The following is a 19,059-nucleotide window of genomic DNA, read 5'->3' on the forward strand; positions in this document are numbered from 1 at the left end:
ATCCCGGGCGTTGCGGGGGAGCCGGGCGCCTGCGGGGCCGCGTAGTCGGCCTTCTGGGTCAGGCGGGCGTCTCGCTGCAGCCTGCGGGGAGTGGAGCCTGAGACCCGCGGAGTCGCCGCCCGCCGTCCCCCGTCCGCCTGGCCCGCCCCGCGCTCACCTGCACCAGCAGAGAGCCGCCACGGCGAGGGCGGCCGCGCCGGCTACCGAGCACGCCACGACGAGCACTGCGGGGAGGGGGTGCGGTGAGGGCGGCCTTCGGGGAGGGACCCTGCCTCCTGCCCACCGAGACCGACAGACCTGCACACCTACCGAGGGCGAGTCCGTCACCGCGCCCGCCCCGGGGCTCCAAGGGGGCCACGTGCACTGGCAGAGACGACACGGGGGAGCCCAAGGAGGTGTGGGGCGTGGGCGCAGGGGCTCCCCGAGTGGAGGGGGGCCCCAGCTTGGGGCCCTGGCGGCGCTCTGAGAGCCCCAGGGTGGCTGCTGCAGAGAGAAGGCAGGTTAGAACACTAGGACCAGCTCGGGGGTCAAAAGTGGTAGGGAGGCCCCGGGGGAATGGGCTGGGTCTCACCCGGCTCCAGCTGCCGCTGTCGGGCTCCAGGCTGGGGCTGGGCACTGAGCGGGGAGTGCCGTGGTGGTTCCTGCCGGGCCAGCTCCTGGGCCAGCAGGTCAATCTCATCTTCCAGTCGGGGCCTGGGCAGGCTCTCCCCTGGAGAGGATGAGGGGCCATCAGGTGGGGAGGCCCCCAGCCCCGCCCTGGCAACACCAGCTGCAGGTGGCCCTCCAGAGGAGGTGAGGCCCATCCAGGAGCCAGATCCCCCTGGCCCAGGCCTCCTTCTCCCTCCAGGCCTGCAGTCCCTGGCCATCCTGAGTTGCCTTGGTGACGGCTGAAGGCAGTCCCCGTGAGCAGCAGCTTTCCCAGGAAAGTGGGGGCGGGAGCAAGGGAGTGGAGGTGTCAGGGGAATGCGCAAAGGCCAGGAGGAGAAGGGAAGGGGTGCCCCTCACCCTACCTGTTACCCATGGATCACTCACCCCTTTTCTACCAAGACAGGCAGTGACTCCTTAAGAAGAGGGGAGAGGCCCCATTCTTTTCCCCCCCCACCCCCACCAGGTAAATCAGTAGGAACTGAGGGCAGCTGTTGGGACAGGGCTGGTGGCTGGGCACCCCCTCCTTGTCCCTGCCACGGGCCCCACAGTCCAGACAGAGGCTCCAAGTAGACACTCCACACAGCAGGGAAAGAGCAGAGCACCTGCCACCTTCTAAAGCAGGCCTGTACATCTCCTTCTGTGGCCCCCCTCACTGCCAGGAATGTGTTTCTCCTCCAGGAAGGTCCTCCTGCCCCAGCAGACGTCAGCACCCCCAGCATCCCTCTGTAATGCCCCATCACACCTGAGGCCATTCAACATCTGGCTGGCTGTCCAGACATTCTGGGCTCAGATCGCCGGGTGAGCCACACGGATTGCACAGGATGAGTGAGCCATGGAGAAAGAGGGCACACGGGGCAGGGGCCCAGGCAGCCCGGGGCAGGGGGCAGGGGATGGGAACTCTGACTCCTTCTCTCCTGGGATCACCCCAGCATTTCACACTGGACACCCCTTGCCCTGGTAGGGGCTAACTGCCCCACACCTCAGCCCGCTCCCAGGCTCTGGGCTGGCGCTATCTGGAAAGATCACCAGGCCACTCGGAGACATAAAAGTCTCTGGCACACCAATGAAGCTCAGCGGACCCAGGAGCTGAGGCTGAGTGGCAAAAATATCAGGGCAGGGGAGGGGGGGAAGCACATTCTTCTCTCCCGTACCCATAGGCCGGCGCGTCCTGGGCACACAGAGCCCTTGCTGGTCTTCCTGGAAGGGCTGAAGGCAGGGCCCACAGACATGCGCGCCTGGGGGACACCGCGCCCGCCTCTTCAGGGCGCAGTCTAGGCTCCCAGGACAGGCAGCTGCATCTAGGAAGGAAGCAGAAGGCAGAGCCGATCACCGCCCAGCTTGGCCCAGCCCCAGCACAGAGGCGGTACGGTCACTGCCCTGGCCACCCCTCCCCCACAGAGCTGACCCAGTCTGGCCTGGCTCCGGCCATTGTTCTGGGCAGGCCTTTCCTCCCAACAGCCACAGATCAGGACCAGGAAGACAAGCTGTCCCAACACTTATCGGAAATCCCCTGCCCCACCCACTCCCCAGAGTCCACTTTCCAGGCCTGAGCCAGCCCTGTGCGGAAGCTGTCCCTCATTGTCTGGGCAGCACCAGCTCTCCTGGCCAGGGCTGTGCAGCCCTGTAGGTCCTGCCTCCTGTCTCAACAGGCCCCGAGCAAGCCCTGGACCCTCCATCCAGGCTGGAAGCCCTAGAAGGTGGGGCCCAGGTCTCTCTCTGCCTCGGGGGCAGCATAAGATGCTGGCCACCCACCTCTCCCACCACCTCAGCGCTGCCCTGCAAGCCCATCCTGTCATCCCACAGCCCTACAGCAGAGCTAGAAGATGGCACAGAACAAGGGAAGACAGTCCCTCCCCCCTGTGTCTGATCTCTGGCTTGTCTCCAGAGCACAGAGAAGCTGCTGAGCTGGGGAGTCCTAGAATGGGGTCAGCAAGTCTCACTTGCTTGAGATACAAAAGCCAGGCCAGGGTCACTCCCGCAGTCACGCTGCCAGGGACTGGGGAGTCCCTGGGACTTTGGGCCAGGCCCAGTCCCTGACTTTGGGCCCAAACTCTGGTGTCCTGTATAGATGGCCAATGGGTCCCATCCTGATGCTGGGGGATGGAAAGCAGTAGCCCTCTATGGGATACAGAAGGTGAGTTGCCTCAAAACTAGGGAATGCTCTCAAGCCCAGGACACTGGCCCCAGTTACAGGGCAGCAGGGCCAGAGGACCCAGGAAGATACCCAGCAGGACTGTCGATCCTGGTTGGGGAGGCTGGGATGGGGTGTCTCTGGAGCACCAGGACTATTCCTCTCCACCTAGCCCCCACCCTACACTGCAGGAGGGCCACTGGGGCCCGAGGTACGTGGGAGATCAGGGAGTGCTGGCTCTGTCCTTCTCCAGACCTTGACTGGCCTGACTTGGTTTCCTTGGTAACCTGATACTCCCAGCCTCCTATCTGTAGGCAGGAAGGTCCAGCAGCCCTTGCAGCAGGTGGGCCGACTCCCATCCAGGGGACCCCCATTCTGTACTACCTGGGCCAACAGGCACCGGTATCAGAGAGCTGGCCTGGGGCGTGGGCTAGTTAAATGTTAAGCCTGGGCCAGCACATCAGTCTGGACCCCAACCACCAGCTGGGGTACCTGGGGAGTCAGGCAGTCCCTGCTGCAGGTGCTGAGCACCCAGAGTGCGCAGGCCAAGGGTAGAGGTCTGAAGCACCAAGCTGGTTCCAGGGTCTGGGTGCCAGAGGCCTCCCTACACTCCCAGTCCCCCAGCCTAGAAAGACAGGGCGGATGCCTGGCTAATCCTGGGGTGCACTCCAGCCTCGGGGCGCAGGAAGAGATCCCAGGAACAGTGGCAGCCGGAGAGTGGCTAGCACCACACCGGCATCTGGGAGAGTTCATAATGCTAATGAGCAGCGGGGATGGCACCTGTCCACCCCAGGGACTCAGCACAGAGGTTACTCTCCATTTCCTCAGGAGGCCCCACCCTGCATGTCTCAGAGCCAGGTTCTCTGCAGGCAGCCTCCATTTTCCTGGGTCAGCCATGCTCCAGCCTCCTGTCCAGGGGCGCTGTGTCCAGGAGGAAGTCTGCCCTGGTGTGGCCTCTTGAGGCCACACACACAGAACCACAAGGCCCAGGTTGGCATCCCAGCTGTGCCACATACCAGTCACTTAACTTCTTTGTACCTCAGTTTTCTCATCTGTAAAATGGGCTAAGAATAGCATCTCTCCCATGTTGCTGCCAGAAGTGAATGAATGTATGAGCATAGTCTCCCAGTTCAGCCCTGGGGTGGGGGTGCGTTTTGGATCCTGGGTTCCTGCAGACCTTCGCGCCTGGAGCTTCGGTGCCCAACTGGGAAGCAGGGCGGTTCTCCCAGGACCCTGGGCTCCTCAAGCTCTGCCCCTGGCGCATAAGAGGGCCCTCGAGGGCAGCGCCTCCTGCCTCCACTGAAGCCGCAACAAGCCCCTAAGCCTGGGACAATTCAGACTCCCACAGCAGCAAAGCAAGGTTCGTGCCCAACACCACCCGAGGCATGGGGACAGGCAGACCAGCACTGCGACCCCGACCCCAGGACAGACACGAGCAGCATGGCCGGCAGGCACCCGGCGCCAGGCCCGCACCCGCGGAGCCCAAGAAGCGCACACACAGAGACGCGCATAGGACAGATTCCCAGCGGCGGGCGCACCCGGAGAGAACCCTCCTCAGACACAGACACAGACACGCAGCAAGCCCACGGATCCAGAGACAAAGACAAGACGCGCGTGAACTTCAGGTTCGCCGCCAGGAACCCAGGAGAAGCCCCATCGGGCAGAGCCCTTCGGTGGCCGGGGCGCCGCGCCCTCCGGGCCGGACCTGTTTACCCCATCCCGGGCGAGGCGGGGCCTGCGGCCCGGGCGAGGGCGGCGGCGGCGGGGAGGGTGACGGCGCCGCGCCGCCGGGCGATCCCGGGCCCCGGGGCGCCCCGCGGCCTGCGCTGGCCGCACTCGCTCACCCGGGCGGCCGGCGGAGGCACCGCGCAGGGCCGCGCCGAGGACGAGGCCGGAGAGCAGCAGCCGCAGCAGCCGCAGGTGTCGCGGGGAGGGCGGAGGGACGGGTGTCGCCATCCTTCAGCGCCGCCGCCGGGGCAGCATGGCACCGCGCGGCCCGGGGCTCGGCGCGGCCTCCGGGCGCCGCGTCGGGGAGGCGGCGGCGGCGGAGGGGGGCGCGGAGGCGGAGGAGGAAAGGAGGCGGCGGCGGCGCTGACGCTGCGGCAAAGGATCCGGGATCGAGGCGCGGCGGCGAGCGGCTCTAGGGGAGTGCGCCTGCGCGCTCCACCTGAGGGGGCGGGACGGCGCCTCCAGGTTGCGCCCCCTCCCCCTTCCTCGGGTTCTGATTCCACCTCCTCGCTCCAGGCCTCGGGGTGCCTCGACTCCTGTGGCCTCTGCTGCCGGGGACCTTCTCTGTTCTCTACATACACGGCTCGGCCTGGGGTGGGCTTCCCCGGGATACACTTTTCCCTCGGGATCCCACCCAACCCCCAACCTCCACCCCGCTGGAGCAGGGGACCTGCCTGGGGCCTGGAGGCGCGAGCCCCAGGAACTCCGGGACACCAGGCGCGCACGGAGGAAAAGGTGCGTCCAAAGACGCACCTGGGCCCTCAGAGACCCATGATAAAAGCAAGCACACGCCCAGAAGGAGGCAGGTGCTGGCGACCGCTATGGTTGGAATGGGGCGGCTGCTCTCAGTGAGGCCACCAGGGGGCAAGAGTGACCTGGAGCGGCTGATGAGGGACAGCTGGGAGCTGTCCACGGTCCCTAGGTCCCTGAGGCCTCCGGACGACAAGCAGCTATGGATGCACCCCCTCCCTCTGCACCTGTTGCCCCCAGAGAGCACGCCCACCCATCCCACCTGGGAAACCTCCCTCTGACTCACCTCACTGAGAGAACAAGGGTGAGCACCCCCATGCTTCCCCTCAGCCCTCTGTGCCTCAGAACTCCAAAGAGAGGGCTGGCTGCCCCCAGGGTTGTGAATGGCTCGAAACCCCGAAACCCTGCAGAAGGTGGGGGTGCGCGAGCAGGACCGCCGTTCTCCCCTCAGGCCACTGACCAGACAGAAATAGTGTCTGCGCTCACTTTCTAGAAAGGTTGAGGGGCAGGGAGACACAGCCCAAACCATGCCTTCCCACGCTGAACAAAACAGTGCTTACAGGCCGAGGCTGCAGGAGCAGCAGGTGGGGGCGCCCACCAGCTCTCTACCCTACCCCATCCCGTGGCAAGGTTGGAACCTCCTGGGGATGCGGAAGAGGGCACCCAGGCAGGAGGGGAGCTGTGTCCCAATGTGACGGCACCTGGGCTTTATAGCCAGGCTCCTCACCAGGTGCTTCTCTCTGAGCACTGGGGCCCTGCACCCTCCTGGCCCTCATCTCAACTCGCCCCCAGCACCACTTCCCGTCAAGAGTTCCCCCCCGCCCGGGGCCCCCAGTCCCTTCCAGCACTGAGTGCTCTAGGCGGCTGCCTTGCCCACTACCTCCCCTTTCTACCACCTCCACGCTCCCCACCCTCACCCCCAGGCCAATTCTAGGCCAGGGCCCAGCCTCCAGTCTTGCTTGGGTCACTGTCGCAGATCTGGAGGTGCTGCAGGGGCCCCGCTGGCCAGATAAGACTCAGGGGACTCGGGGACTTTCTCTTGGGCCGCCATCCCACAGCTACTCCAGGCCCGCCCTGGAGCAGGGGAGCAGGATCTTCACCGCTCTGTGTCTGTGCCCAGGGAGGAAGGAAGTAGGAAGAGCCTGGGGCCAGCCTTGGGACTAGCAGTGGGTCTTCCTGGCCAACACAGCTGCGGGGAGGAGGGGTGGGCAGCTGCAAGGAGGCCCCACCCTATGAACATTCTCTCCAGTGCTCTAGAAAGAAGTTTGTATTACAAAATTTTTACAAGTAGGCGCTGTGGGCTCTGACCCTCCCCCTCATACAGAGCCAGACCCCGGAGGGCGGGGGTGCTCCGAGGGCCCTAACTCCACTCCCTACACACCCAGCCCTGCACGGGCTGAGGGCTGCGGGGTGTCTGAATCCCCCACCCCCAGGAAGAGGAGGGCCGGGAGACCCTGTAGGCTGCAGGATGTTGGCGCCGGCAGGCAGGGCCTGGACTCGGTTCCCTTCGCGCAGCCCGGCCCCCCGTGGGCGTGCACGCCAGCGTCCGCGTCTCGGTCGGGGCAGCGGTGGGGTGGGGGCGGTGGGGGTGGGAGACGCGACGGGGGCAGCTGTCCCCAGCTCGCCCCTAGATGGCGCTCGACGAGTTGGCCGAGCGCGCCTGGCGCAGCAGCAGGACGAACGCGGCCAGAAGCATGGCGGCGAAGAGCAGGACAAGGACGACCCAGGCGCTGAAGTCTGTGCCCTTGCGCAGCGCCGGCGGCTCGGCGGGGATCAGGTTGGTCAGGTTCAGCATGTAGCCGAGCGCCCAGCCGACCGCGGCGTCCCCGACCTGCGGGCGAGGGGCTCGGCCTCAGCCCCCCGCGCAGCCCGGGGAGGCCCCGCCCCTCCGCGCCCCCGGACCGCCGGCTCCCACCTTCTTCTGGAAGGTCACCCCTCCGAAGGCGCGCTCGTGGAAGCCGTAGCCGCGGCTCAGCAGCTGCTGCACGAACATGGCCCCCGCGCAGTGGTCGGGCAGGCGGGCCCGCTCCCCCGGGGCCCGAGCCTGTAGCTGCGACGCACAGGAGAGACTGTTGGGCCGGCGGCCACCTGGAGGTCTTGGCCCACGAGGAGCGGTGGCCGGCGGCGTGCTGTACCCCTCCACCCCAACACACACCCACGGGCAATGAGGGGCCAGAGACGCATCACGGCCAAAGGGGCCACCGCCACCAGGCAGGACGGTTCCCTCCAGGACCAACAGTGTGACTTCCGGATGGCAGTGGGCTACCCCTGCTTTGGAGGTGGACCCCGAGGGGCCAGCAGGGACGGCCACCCAGGGAGCAGCAGGCTGGCAGCAACCTTAGTGCGAGGTCAGGGGCCCAGGAGAAGCACCAGGCCTTCAGCATGGACCTTGGGCTAGCCTTTTGCCCTCCATTCTCCCCCCACCCCCGCCGGCCATGTCTGCCTGAGACTTAGACACAGAGAAGACAGGGTGGGGCCTCTGTCACCACCAGAGCCTAGAGACACTGTGTTTCTCCCGAGGTTTGGCAGGCACCCCACGCTCCACCTATGAAAACACTACTTCCTTTACTTGGCACGTGTCTGACGAGTGGCAGAAGCCAGAAACCTGGAAGATGTCTTTGAAGCCTGGCTCCCCTACCCCTAAGCTCTGCCAGTCCTACCTGCTACAACCGTTCCCCACCCCACTTCACTGCATGTGCCCTGCTGTTCCCTCTGTCCTCCAGATCTTGGTCAGGGGGGCCTGATGCTGGCTGGCCGGGCCCTCTTGCGCAGCCCTGGGGGAGCGGGGAGGAGGCCTCACCTCACTCCATGTCTGGTTGCAGACCGTGACCACTGCTGCCTCCAGCTGCGGCCAGGTTGCCACAGGCAGCCCCATCACCGTCCGCAGGAAGTCCATGGTGTAGAAGAAGGCAGAGAAGGCCTGCAAGGGGGGTACAGTCATACCAAGAGCACACCCCACAGGCTACAGGGCACCGGCCCCCACCCCCATCCCCTGGACTCACGATGAAGTTCCCAGCCACAGGGGGCTGGAAGATGCCATTGAAGGAACATCGGGAGAAGCGGCAGGAGGAGAAATTGAAGAGTCCCATGATGAGGCTACGGCAGAGGGCAGGGTCGCTAGTCCCGGACAAGCTGACCCTGGTGCTGTTGTTGAAGGCCTGGGGCCGCTGGGCCGCAGTGCATGGAGACTCATACACGTCCTGAAGCAGCACGTGGGTGGAATAGCCCCTTGGCCAGCACGGGTGGAAGCCATGGGTCTGGGGGGAATGCAAGGGTGCGACACGCATCACCCCTACACCAGGCACTGCCCACCGCCCCCAGCCCGGGGCCTTCAGAGGCCCTCCCCAGAGGACCTGCCTGATGAATCTCCCGTAAGTCCCGCTCGGGCAGCATCGCTTCTGTGCTCAAGAGCAATCCATGGCTCCCCACTGTCTGCTGGACAAAACCCAGCCCCCTGGCCAGGCACTCCAGGCCTTTGGAGACCCAGCCAGGCACTCACCAGACCCACCCAGACCACCTGGCTTTTGCGCATGAGAGATCCCTCGCATCTGTCCTGCCGGCTGATCAAAGCCCAGCTTTGGCTTCTGCTGCCCAGAGCAGCCCCCCTCAGTCCAGGCTCTGCCCTGGACCCTTGGCTCCCATCTCTTCTCACCCCCCCTCCTTCCAGGAGGGCACAGTAGTGCAGGTGGGCCGGGGTGGGGGGGCACCTGCAGCGCACCAGCCAGCAGCCTCCGGAGGACCTGGTCACGGCCATAGCAGAGGAAGCTGTGCGTGTAGACCCGGTAGTGCTGGCCGTAGAGCCGAAGGTGGACCTCACTGGCTGGATCCTCAGCTGGGCTGGCCGTCTCGAAGGTGATCTGAGTGGAGGCGCCCCCCAGGTCCATGGCTCCCAGCGTCCCCTTCCTTGGCCGGAACCACCGGCCCACCCAGCTGTACTGTGGGGAGTGGAGGTTGGGGTCAGCCAGTGGGTGGGTCCCACGCCCCCTGGCTCACTGGGCTGGCCATCAGGCCCACCTTGATGAAGTTCTCCAGCAGGTAGTTGGCGGTCACCCAACCAAACACCCCCTCGTCCTGGCCTGAGAGGATGTGGGCACCACGGAAATCAAAGGGATACTGGGTCAGCGTCTGGGTCGCAGCCGCAAGCACATTGGCCGAGGCCTCTGGACTGGTCAGGCTGTAACACAGGGAGGACTCTGAGGGGCATCCTCCCCAGGTAGCCAAGATCCTGCGGCTGGGGTGCACCGTGTCTGCCCGGGGCTGCGGCTGAGGGTGTGCGGGGGCCCACCCTGTGCTGAGGCTGTTGTGGAGATGATGGTCAGGGGGCGGGCACACTCACTTGAGCAGGCGCATGCCTGCTGTGGCTCCTAGGTAGAGGGGTGTGCTCACGTGTCTCTCTTCGGGCACCTCCTGAAGTGCCTGGTCCAAGCATTCAACAAGACTCTGGCCAGCCCTGGAAGGGCTGTCTGCATAGCTGGAGATGCCCCCTCCTAGAGGGAGACAGGCAAATGGGCCCAAGCCTGACAGGCAGCCCCTAGGTGAGCCATGGGCCAGCAGGATTGGGGACCTTGGGCTCTCAAACCAGGTGGCAGCTTAGACACACCTTCCCAGCTCCAGCCCTCAGAGGCAAAGGGGCCCACCTGCCTGGGGGCCACCCAGTCTCTCAGGCTGCTGCCTGCCCAGGGGTGTGCCCACAGGTGCCAGGATAAAGCACTAGGCATTGTCAGTCTGGCCTTGCCTCCTCGGGGGCTTGCCTGGGTGTACCAGTCTTGGGCCAGGCAAGGCCCAACCTCCCAGTCACCACCTGGGGCTTACTTTCTAGAATGAACTGCCCCTAGCCTCTCTTTTGGAGCCTCCAGTGGTTCCTTCCTGGAGCAGGCCCCAGCCGCATCAAGCAAAGGAGGCATCAAGACTCCGGAGGCTCAGGCCAGACGGGGCCCCTGAGGCCCTACAGTGAGTGGCTGTCCCAACCAGGGGTGCCTAGCGCTCAGGGGACCCTACCGCGCACGTCACAGGAGCTGTGCTGGCCCACGATGCCTGTGTCGTTCTCCTTGTCTGCGGGCCACTTGTAGATAAACATGGATGTGTGGGAAGAGCCAGCGTCCAGGACAATGCCATACTGGGAATGGGGGTGAGGGCGGGGTCAGCCATGGGGGTGGGGCCTGAGGCCATGCCCTTTGGCTCCCCCAGCTCTCTACCCTACCCCACCCCATGGCAAGGTTGGAACCTCCGGAATGAAGTACTGGGGCTCGGGCGCTGGGGACAACCACGGAGCACAGCTTGGTTGGGGAGAGAATGGGGGCAGCCAGGGTAGGTGGCCTGGAGCCTCTTCTCTTCTGACTGCAAGAACCTTCCTGGCAAGGGCAAGCTGAGGGAATCTGTCAGGGTCAGAGGAGTCCTGGGACCACCCTTGACCCTTGCCCTGGGGACATGGGGTCCCCAGGTTCCAAAACAGAAACCCAGCTGCAGGAACCCCCTCCACCCACTCTTTCTTCCTCTTCTCTGCCCCCACCTCCCCAATCTCAACCCAACCTCAGGATCTGGAAGCATGCCTGAAAGCACCCCCTCCCTCCCTGAGCCTCAAGCCAGCACCAGTGACAGACAGCTGGGTCCTGCCCAGCTGAGAGGGGCTGCATGGGCCTTCCTTGCAATTGAAAGGGCCATTTCCCAAGGGCCAGGATTCCCACAGTGAGAACCCAACTGGAGAACATGCCCTCTTGAGCCCAGAAAGGGGCCACCCCAGTCCCCTTCCCCAACCTGGGAAGGGCAGCATGAGCACGCGAATCCTTATCGGGCCACCCCAGCCCCAGCCCCACCTAGTCGTAGCCCTTGGCTACAGAGCACCCACTCCTGTGACCTCCCATCCTGGGCCCCTGGGGCTTGGAGCACCCACACGCTCACACCAACCCCCCTTCACACAAGTCCAATAAAGGGTCAAGGGAGTCGGGGGGACTCCTGAAGACTGGTGGGAGATCTGGCCTAGTCCACCCCAACTCCTTTAGGACCCTGCCAGGCGCCCCCCGAGGGCAGCACCCCCCCCCCCCGCCCCGCACTGTCAGGGCCTCCGGGTGGGTGAGGAGGGATCCCTAGCCTCCAGCGCCTGTGGCTGAACCTGGAGCAGATGCGTCCCTGGGGGCCGTACGGGGCTGGGGGCCACGGGTCCAGCCGCAGCATGCGGCGTCCAGGGGCTGCATCTGGGGGAGCGGAGAGACAGTTCCCCGGCCGCGCCCGCGACAGGCTCCGCGGCGGACGCGGCGCGCGGGAGTTCCCAGGACTCCACCCCGCCGGGCCGGGAGCGCAGCGCAGCGCAGCGCGGGTTGGGGGTCCGGGGCTGCCACGCGGGCGCAGCCTGGCCCTGCTCAGGTCCGAGCCTCCCAGCCGGGTCCGCTACTCCGCGGACTGCGCCAGCTGCCCGAGCGCGCACCTTGAGGGCGGGCAGCTCCCGGACGTCGCGGGTGGGGACGTATAGCAGCAGGAGCCCCGCGAGGCCGGCCGCGGCCAGCAGCAAGGGCGGCAGCAGCGACAGCACCTTCCCAGCCATAGGCGGGCGCGCGGGTGGGCGAGGCGTTGTCCACGGGGCGGCAGGGAGCGGGAGGCCGAGGGCCCGGGCCCCGGGGGGTAGGCGCCCTGGGCGGGGCGCGAACGCGCACGGTCCGCGGCTGGCCACGCCCACTGGCGGGCCAGGACCGCCCACGGCTGGCTGCCCGCCCACCGACCGCCCGGGCCCGCCGGCGCAGGTGAGAGAAGTTGCCGCTGAATCACCCCGGCCGCCCCTCCCAGCGCCCACCCTCCGCCTTCCGGGCCGCCCAGTCCCAGAGACTCATGCCCTCTGACGGGACCCTCAGACCCCTAGTGCTGGCTACCAGGGTCTGCCTGTGGGCACTCGCCGATTCCACCCGGCGGGACCTAGAAAGCTCCCAGCCCTCTCCGGGGGAGTCTCTGGGCTTGTAGGCAGAAGGGTGGGCTGGGCTGGTTCCTAGGCAGCCGTGTTCAGAGGGTCAGGCGGCTGGAGTGGCTGGCTTTTCCCTGGCCTGGTCCTGAAAGAAGGAGACACCCTAGCGTCAGGAACCACATGGGTTCCCGACTGGGTCCCTGCCCCAGCCTTAAAGCAGTGAAGGGCCAGCGGGTCAGTGGTGCTGACCCAGCCCGGCGGTGCATGACAGGTAGCTGCAAGTGTAGGGTCAGGCCGGGCGGACACCAAGCTGACCCCGGTGGGGCCTGCCCTTCAAGGCGCAGGGTGGGGCTCAACGCTGACCAGCCAGAGAGCATGAGGCCAGACCTACCTCACCCAGCCCTAGTCCCAAGGTGACAGGTGAGGACACAGGTAGACAAAGGGGCAAGATGGTCACAGTCACACCAAGCTGAGAAAGGAAACCCAGGCCCTGCCTCCTGGCTCAGGGCCTGGCCCATCCCCGATGCCCCCTTCTCCTGGGGAGGAGGGTGCCCAGAAGCCTGGATTGGGGAGGCGGGAGGGGAGGGGAGCAGGAGGAGGGTCCTCTGTGCACAGGGCAGGAGATAAGGGAGAAGATCTCCCAGACCTGGTGGTCCGCTCCCTCCCTAGATCCTGGCTGGGGTAGGCAAGTGCTCAGCCAGCCCCAGACCTCAGCTCTGCCCTTAATCCCATGAAATGTCTGAGCCCTATGCTTCCACTCCCCACGCACCCTGGGTGCCAGCCTGGCCAAGCATCACCCCTTTCCCTGGCCAGGGGCCACCCCACGTCGTGCCTTGGGCAAATTAGGAATTCCAGCACCAAGAATCGAGCCATGTAACAGCAGGGAGCCATGTGGCAAGACCACCCGGAGCGCCAGTGACGGGGCAGGGAGGTGGGGGGCCAGAGGGTGGCCTTCGATGGGGGCAGGGTCTGGGCAGCACCCTGGCTGGCTGGAGCCGGCAGGGACAATTGGGCTGGGATGCTGCCCAGGCTGAGGGTCTGGCGTCACAGGCTTACCAGAGGAGCCTTTCTTTCAGCTCTGGACCCCAACAACAGAAAGGGTGGGAGTCCCGGAGATGGCTCAGCCTCCTCACAGCCCTGTCTGGCTGGGCTCCAGCCAAGTCTCTGGGTGTGGCCCGCACAGGGCTCCAGGCCCGTTCCCCTGCCAGCACCCCTCCCCCTTCTAGGCCTTTCTTCCGCGGGGGTGGGAGGGTGGGGGGAAAGCACAGAGGAGGGAGAGGCCTGCAGATTAGATTGAAAAGAGAGACAAAGGCGGCCCACAGGGAGCCCGGTGCAAGCAAGGGCACGGGGGGCTGCCTGCAGGCCTGCCCACCCCGTGCTGGCCCCCAGCCCCCACACCTCATCCCACCAAGCCCAAGCTGGGCTCCCTGATGTTCTGGTTGGTCCCTGGACGGAGGCCCACCGGCCATGAGAGGATGGGGCCAGGGTAGCGGAGGCCTGGATGCCGGAGGGCTCATGGCGGAGGGCCCAGAAGGCAGGCAGGGAGCAGGGAACAGCCTGGGAGAGCTCTCTCTGAGACAGAACCCCGGGCGGGCACATCCTTCCTTGGTGCAGAGACGCCTTTCCTTCTGGAGTGGAAGGTGGGCTGGCGGGGGGCATGAAAGGGGGGTTTCTGCGTGGGAGGGGGCCCCCCGGGAACCTGGGGGTGACGGGTTAGGAGAGCTCCAGATGTGCTGTGCATGGCTTGGCCCTGGGTCCTGGCAGAAGAATGCAGTTGCAGAGAGGTGAGGGGAGAGGGGTCCTCAGAGCCCCCTCCCCCCACAGGAGCTGGACCTCCCAGGCTGGGGACATTTGCTGAGGCCCATGCCTCAGTCTCCTCGTTGGGAGCCACGTCATCTTGTGGCTGAAACATCTTAACTGTTAAAGGCCCTTCACTCTGTTAACCTTAAAAATAAGACAGCCTATTTCACTAGCAAAAATGGGTTTATTTGGGAATAACAGAGAATTGCAATTCGGCATCTGTAAGCTCTAGCAAAACCGCAGGCTCATCCAACAGAGAAAGGAGAGGAATGCTATTTTATGGAGAAGAAGGAGGAAGTGGGAGGGGTTGTTCTGAAACCAAGCCCGCTGGAGAGAAGCAAGAGTTCCGGGCGATGGAGATTTTTCACAGAATGAGTTGCGGAGGGTTGATTTCTTGTAGGAGGGACAGTGCACATCTTTCCCTGGTGGGGCCTGGGGCTGATGATTCTTCCTGTCATTGACGCTGCGTGGTCTGGCTCCCCCTTCCAGCCTCCCCTTCTGGCATCGAGCCCACTTTAGTGAGACTTCCCTTCATTCATGTTCACAACTTACTGTTCCCTTTCTTCATGTGCTCATTCAGTCATTCAGCAAACACCTGCTGGGCACCTCCTGTGGGCCAGAGACATAGTAGGCTCTGTGCATGTGCAGTGAGAAAGGGGTGCTCCTGAACTACATGGTGTGGGCACTGGGGAGGCCCACCCACCCCTGTCCTGAGGACAGCAGACTTGTCAAAGGCTCCCCAGGAGGGAGAAAAACCTGCGCTGCCTCGTGAGGGACAGCAGACTCACGGGAGAGCGGGTGGGTCGCACGTGTACCGTGGAAGGAATAATGACCCAGGAACAGGTACAGGAACCCGGCTCGTCAGCCGCCCCTGGGTGGTCTGGTCTTGGATTTTGTGTTTGTTACTCTCTCACTTTTCTTTAGAATGTCCCACCTACCCGTGCATTTCTAAATAATGTATCGTGTTGCTTTTCCTGGTTTGTGGACCCGATTTTATACACTGGACATTCTGTTCTGTAACGTGCTTCTTTCCCACGACTTCTGAGGTTCACCCATGTCGACAGCTCAAGGGGTCGCCTGTTCATTCTGGCTGCTGCGTTGTTTTCCACGGTGATTGTACCGAAGCTGACACGTCATGCGTGAGCACGCAGGGCTCTCTGGCTTCAGGCTGTTGTTTCTAAGATTGCTGCTGTGTGCATCTGCGCACTTGCATGCGAGTCTCGGGACGAGGTCCCAGGAGCTCGCTGGTGGCTGCGTGCATGTGTGTGTTCAGCTGACGAGCAAATCCTATATTGTTTTCGGCATGGGGGTGCCATCTGGCTCGCAGTTTCATTTCTCTGCATCCCTACGAGTGTTTGGAATCGTGCAGCTTTTAGATTTTTGAGAAGCTGGTGAAGATGAAATCCCGAGATTTTAGCGGCGTTTCCTCAGTTACTGAAGAGACAGCATAGTGTGTCTTTCTTGTCTTCTGCGAAGCGTCTGTTCAAAGTCTTCATCCAGTTTCTAGAGACTGTCTGTCTTTCTGTATGCTCTGGACGTTCATCCTCCAGCCGTGAAGTCCCGGAAGCTCTGAATTAGTCGTTTTCTGCTCTGTGGTCTTGTGTGCGTCGTGAGGTCGGCAGATACTCTCCTAAGTTGTGCTCTGGAGGTTTTGCTGTTTTGCTCAGGGCCAGCCTTCGATCCACCTGGAAGTGGTTTGTGTGTAGGATGCAAGGGAAGGGCTCCAAGCCCTGTTCTCTCGTGTGGAGAACCGGTTGTCCCGGGCCCTGGATCATGTGGGGCCGGCCTCTCTGCCCTGATGTGTGGGGAGGGCTGGCCCAGGCCACATGCCACGGCTACGGGCATGTCCTCCAGCTCAGCGCACCCAGCACGTGGCACCGTCCAGGGAGCGCCCGTGTGTCTTCCTCTCTGGGAAGACAGTCCCTTCTCCCTGCTTCTCTTCCTGGAGCCCTGAGCTCTTCCACAGAAATTTTTAGAACTGGTTTCAGGATCACAACAGCAATGACATTGGGTCTACACTCCGCTGTGCTGTGCCCATTAGTAAAGGGAAACCCCGCTAAAGCGGAGTCCTGAGGCCAGAAGGGGGGGCCGCACCCCTGGGAAGAAGCCTCAGAGTCCACAGGATTTCAGCAGGACCCCACCAGGGAGGCACGCGCACTGCTCCTCCTAGAAGACATCGGCCCCTGCAGCTCGCCGGTGGTCATCACCCCAAACGCCTGCTTCTCTCGGCGGACCTGGCTTCAGGAACCCCTCGCACTTGCTCCTCCTTCTCCATAAAATAGCAGTCCTCTCCTTTCTCTGTGGGATGTGCCTGCGGCTTTCCCAGAGCTCGCAGAGTAACTGAGGAACAACAGCTTTATTGTTAAGGCTAGCAGCATGTTGCCGGGATGGGATGAGACCGAACTCCCCCTTTCCTGTGAGGCAGCTCTTTGGTTGGGATTTCAAGGTTTTCCTCTGGAAAAATTTACATAGCATTTGGATTACCTCTTCCTTCCTTGCCTGATGGGTAGAACTTGCCTGCAAAACACTCAGGCCTGGCGTCTTACTAACATTTCCAACCGTGATGGTGGGTTTATCAGTTTCTCTTTATTGTTCTGACAAGCCTTGAGATGTGTATGCTCATCGAGATCTCTCTCTCTCTCTATTCATCTTGAGTCCATAGAAAGCTGCAAAGGAATGGATGTGGGTGTCCTTTGTACCATCTCCCCAGTGGTCCCCGGCGCTGACACCTCATGCAACCGTATGGCCCAGAAGCGACACTGAGAAACCGACATTGGTACGTCTAGGAGCTCATTTAGGCTTCGCCGGTGTGTACGCACTGCCTGCGTGTGCATGTGCGTGTGCGTGTGGCCCTCTGCGGCCTCATCACATGTGCAAGCTGCGTAACCACCTCAACCAAGAAACTCAAGGGAACCTTCACAAGACTCCCTCACACGACCCCGTTCTTCACAGTCGCTGCATAAATGGATCATGCATGTCTCCTGAGATTGGCTTGCAGCGCTCAGCAGGCTCCTTGAGGTTCACCCACATTGGTGAGCGTATCAACAGCTCCTTCCTTTTATGGCTGAATTGTATCCCACGGTGTGGATGGACCATAGTTTGTTCAACCAGTTACCCAGACAAAGACATCTGGGTAGTTTCTAGTTTGGGGCTATTACCAGTAAAGCTGCTATGAATATGTACATGTTCCTGCATGAAAGTGTCTTCATTTATCTGGGATAAATGCCCAAGAATGCAACTGCTGGCTTGTGTCATGTATTAGGATGCTTCATACAGGCTCTGTGTGTATATGGTGAGCGAGAGGGAAAGATGTATTTTGAGGCGCTGACTCACGCAGTTGTGGGAGATGGCAAGTCTGAAGTCTGCAGGGCAGGTCAGCAGGTGAGAGACTCGGTGGGTGGGGCGGGGCTCAGTGTTGCAGTCTTGAGTCCAACAGCATCTGCAGGCAGAATCCCTTCCTCTTTGAGGGGCTTTGCCCTTTTCTCTTAAGGCCTTAAACTGATTGGATGGGGCCCACCCAGATTCCAGTGATCTACTTTACTCAGAGTCTACTGATGGGAATGTGAATCGTATCTAATGCAACCCTTCACAGCAACATCCATATAGGTGTTTGACCGAACGCCTGGGCACCATACCCCAGCCAGGGTGACACAAAATTAACCAGCTGTCGCATTTGGTAAGTTAACTTTAGTTTTATTTTTTTAAAGATTTTATTTATTTATTTATTTGACAGAGAGAGACACAGCGAGAGAGGGAACACAAGCAGGGGGGGTGGGAGAGGGAGAAGCAGGCTTCCCGTGGAGCAGGGAGCCCGATGTGGGGCTCGATCCCAGGACCCTGGGACCCTGACCCGAGCCGAAGGCAGACGCTTAACAATTGAGCCACCCAGCCGCCCCTTAACTTTAGTTTTAAAAGGAACTACCAAACTCTTTCCCAGAATGGCTGTATCTTTTGACATTCCCACCAACAATGTCCAAGCAATTCCATTTCTCCACCTGCTAGCCAGCAAATGGTGTCACCATGGGTTTTTATTTTAGCAGCTCTGTTTGGGGTGCAATATTTCACGTATCCCATTTTCCTAATGGCTAATCCCATGGGACAGCTTTTTAGGTACATACATGTCATCTGTGTATCTTCCTCAGTGACATGTCTGCATCTTGGTATTTTACATAGTTTGAGGCTGTTATTGGGTGATTACAGGTTTAGGGTTATTGTATCTCCCTGGTGATGTAAGCTTTTTATTATTAGGGACTTACTCTCTTCATCACTAGTAATGTCTTTTGCCTTAGAATCTCTTTAGTTTTATATTAATACAACTGCTCAAGCTTTTCCTGTTTTTGTTTTTGATGCCATATTTAGGTCTGTCTCTTAAAACAGCTATCCAGGGCGCCTGGGTGGCTCAGTTGGTTGAGCAACTGCCTTCGGCTCAGGTCATGATCCTGGAGTCCCGGGATCGAGTCCCGCATCGGGCTCCCTGCTCGGCGGGGAGTCTGCTTCTCCCTCTGACCCTTCCCCTCTCATGCTCTCTGTCTCCCATTCTCTCTCTCAGATAAATAAATAAAAAATCTTTAAAAAAAATAAATAAAACAGCTATCCAAATTTCTAAAACTCCAATCTGACAATTAAACTAGAGTTGATCTCACTCTTCACAGATGACATGATACTCTATGTGGAAAACCCAAAAGACTCCACCCCAGAATTGCTAAAACTTATATAGGAATTCAGCAAAGTGGTGATATAAAATCAATGCAGGGGCTTCTGAGTGGCTCAGTCGGTGAAGCATCTGCCTTTGGCTCAGGTCATGATCTCAGGGTCCTGGGATCGAGCCTCGCATCAGGCTCCCTGCTCAGAAGGAATTCTGCTTCTCCCTCTGACCCTCCCCCCTCTCATGTTCACTCTCACTCTCCCTCTCTCAAATAAATATATAAAATCTTTAAAAAAAATCAATGCACAGAAATCAGTTGCATTTCTATACACTAACAATGAGACAGAAGAAAGAGAAATTAAGGAGTCGATCCCATTTATAATTGCACCAAAAACCATAAGATACCTAGGAATGAACCTAACCAAAGAGGCAAAGGATCTGTACTCAGAAAACTATAGAATGCTCACA

The 19,059-nt window shown here is 61.6% G+C and overlaps 2 protein-coding genes and 1 long non-coding RNA gene across 8 annotated transcripts in view; 1 reads left to right on the forward strand and 2 right to left on the reverse strand.

Moving 5' to 3' along the window:
* NPDC1 (neural proliferation, differentiation and control 1) overlaps positions 1–5,002 on the reverse strand; it is a 5,870-nt gene extending 868 nt beyond the window's left edge. Inside the window, 6 exon segments of the mRNA XM_081804004.1 lie at positions 1–81; positions 158–224; positions 310–480; positions 572–709; positions 1,800–1,946; positions 4,624–5,002. Of these exon segments, the coding sequence (XP_081660130.1) occupies positions 1–81; positions 158–224; positions 310–480; positions 572–709; positions 1,800–1,946; positions 4,624–4,735 (716 nt within the window). The 5' untranslated portion in view covers positions 4,736–5,002.
* Positions 709–19,059, forward strand: LOC145717173 (uncharacterized). Of its 2 annotated transcripts, none has more exons than XR_014140242.1 (2): positions 709–1,446; positions 16,609–19,059. It is a non-coding gene; the product is annotated as an uncharacterized LOC145717173 (long non-coding RNA). The 2 variants fall into 2 exon arrangements; XR_014140243.1 differs by lacking the exon at positions 709–1,446 and adding an exon at positions 11,940–13,786.
* Positions 6,510–11,853, reverse strand: ENTPD2 (ectonucleoside triphosphate diphosphohydrolase 2). 5 transcript variants are annotated; one of them, XM_081803993.1, is made up of 9 exons: positions 11,679–11,849; positions 10,256–10,373; positions 9,594–9,744; positions 9,272–9,431; positions 8,965–9,114; positions 8,260–8,514; positions 8,058–8,177; positions 7,173–7,307; positions 6,510–7,088 (listed from the first exon to the last, which is right to left on the reverse strand). In XM_081803993.1, the coding sequence occupies exons 1-9, from the start codon at positions 11,793–11,795 to the stop codon at positions 6,885–6,887; spliced, it is 1,410 nt and encodes a 469-aa protein (XP_081660119.1). In that variant the 5' UTR covers positions 11,796–11,849; the 3' UTR covers positions 6,510–6,884. The 5 variants fall into 5 exon arrangements, with proteins under 5 accessions (XP_081660119.1, XP_006750218.2, XP_081660120.1 ...); XM_006750155.3 differs by having other exon boundaries at positions 8,965–9,192; XM_081803994.1 differs by lacking the exon at positions 9,272–9,431 and having other exon boundaries at positions 8,910–9,192; positions 11,679–11,853.

Source organism: Leptonychotes weddellii, chromosome 14, assembly GCF_054177405.1.
Source record: "Leptonychotes weddellii isolate Sample4059 chromosome 14, ASM5417740v2, whole genome shotgun sequence".
Taxonomy (NCBI): Eukaryota; Metazoa; Chordata; class Mammalia; order Carnivora; family Phocidae; genus Leptonychotes; species Leptonychotes weddellii.

What these genes read in the sequence shown, in the direction of transcription:
- ENTPD2 (XM_006750155.3), bottom strand. Translation starts at nt 11,795, where the DNA reads ATGGCTGGGAAGGTGCTGTCGCTGCTGCCGCCCTTGCTGCTGGCCGCG. An exon ending in GGGAGCTGCCCGCCCTCAAG is followed by an intron (nt 10,374 to 11,678) that starts GTGCGCGCTCGG and finishes CCCCATTCCCAG; the next exon opens with TATGGCATTGTCCTGGACGC. An exon ending in GCAGGCATGCGCCTGCTCAA is followed by an intron (nt 9,432 to 9,593) that starts GTGAGTGTGCCC and finishes CCTGTGTTACAG; the next exon opens with CCTGACCAGTCCAGAGGCCT.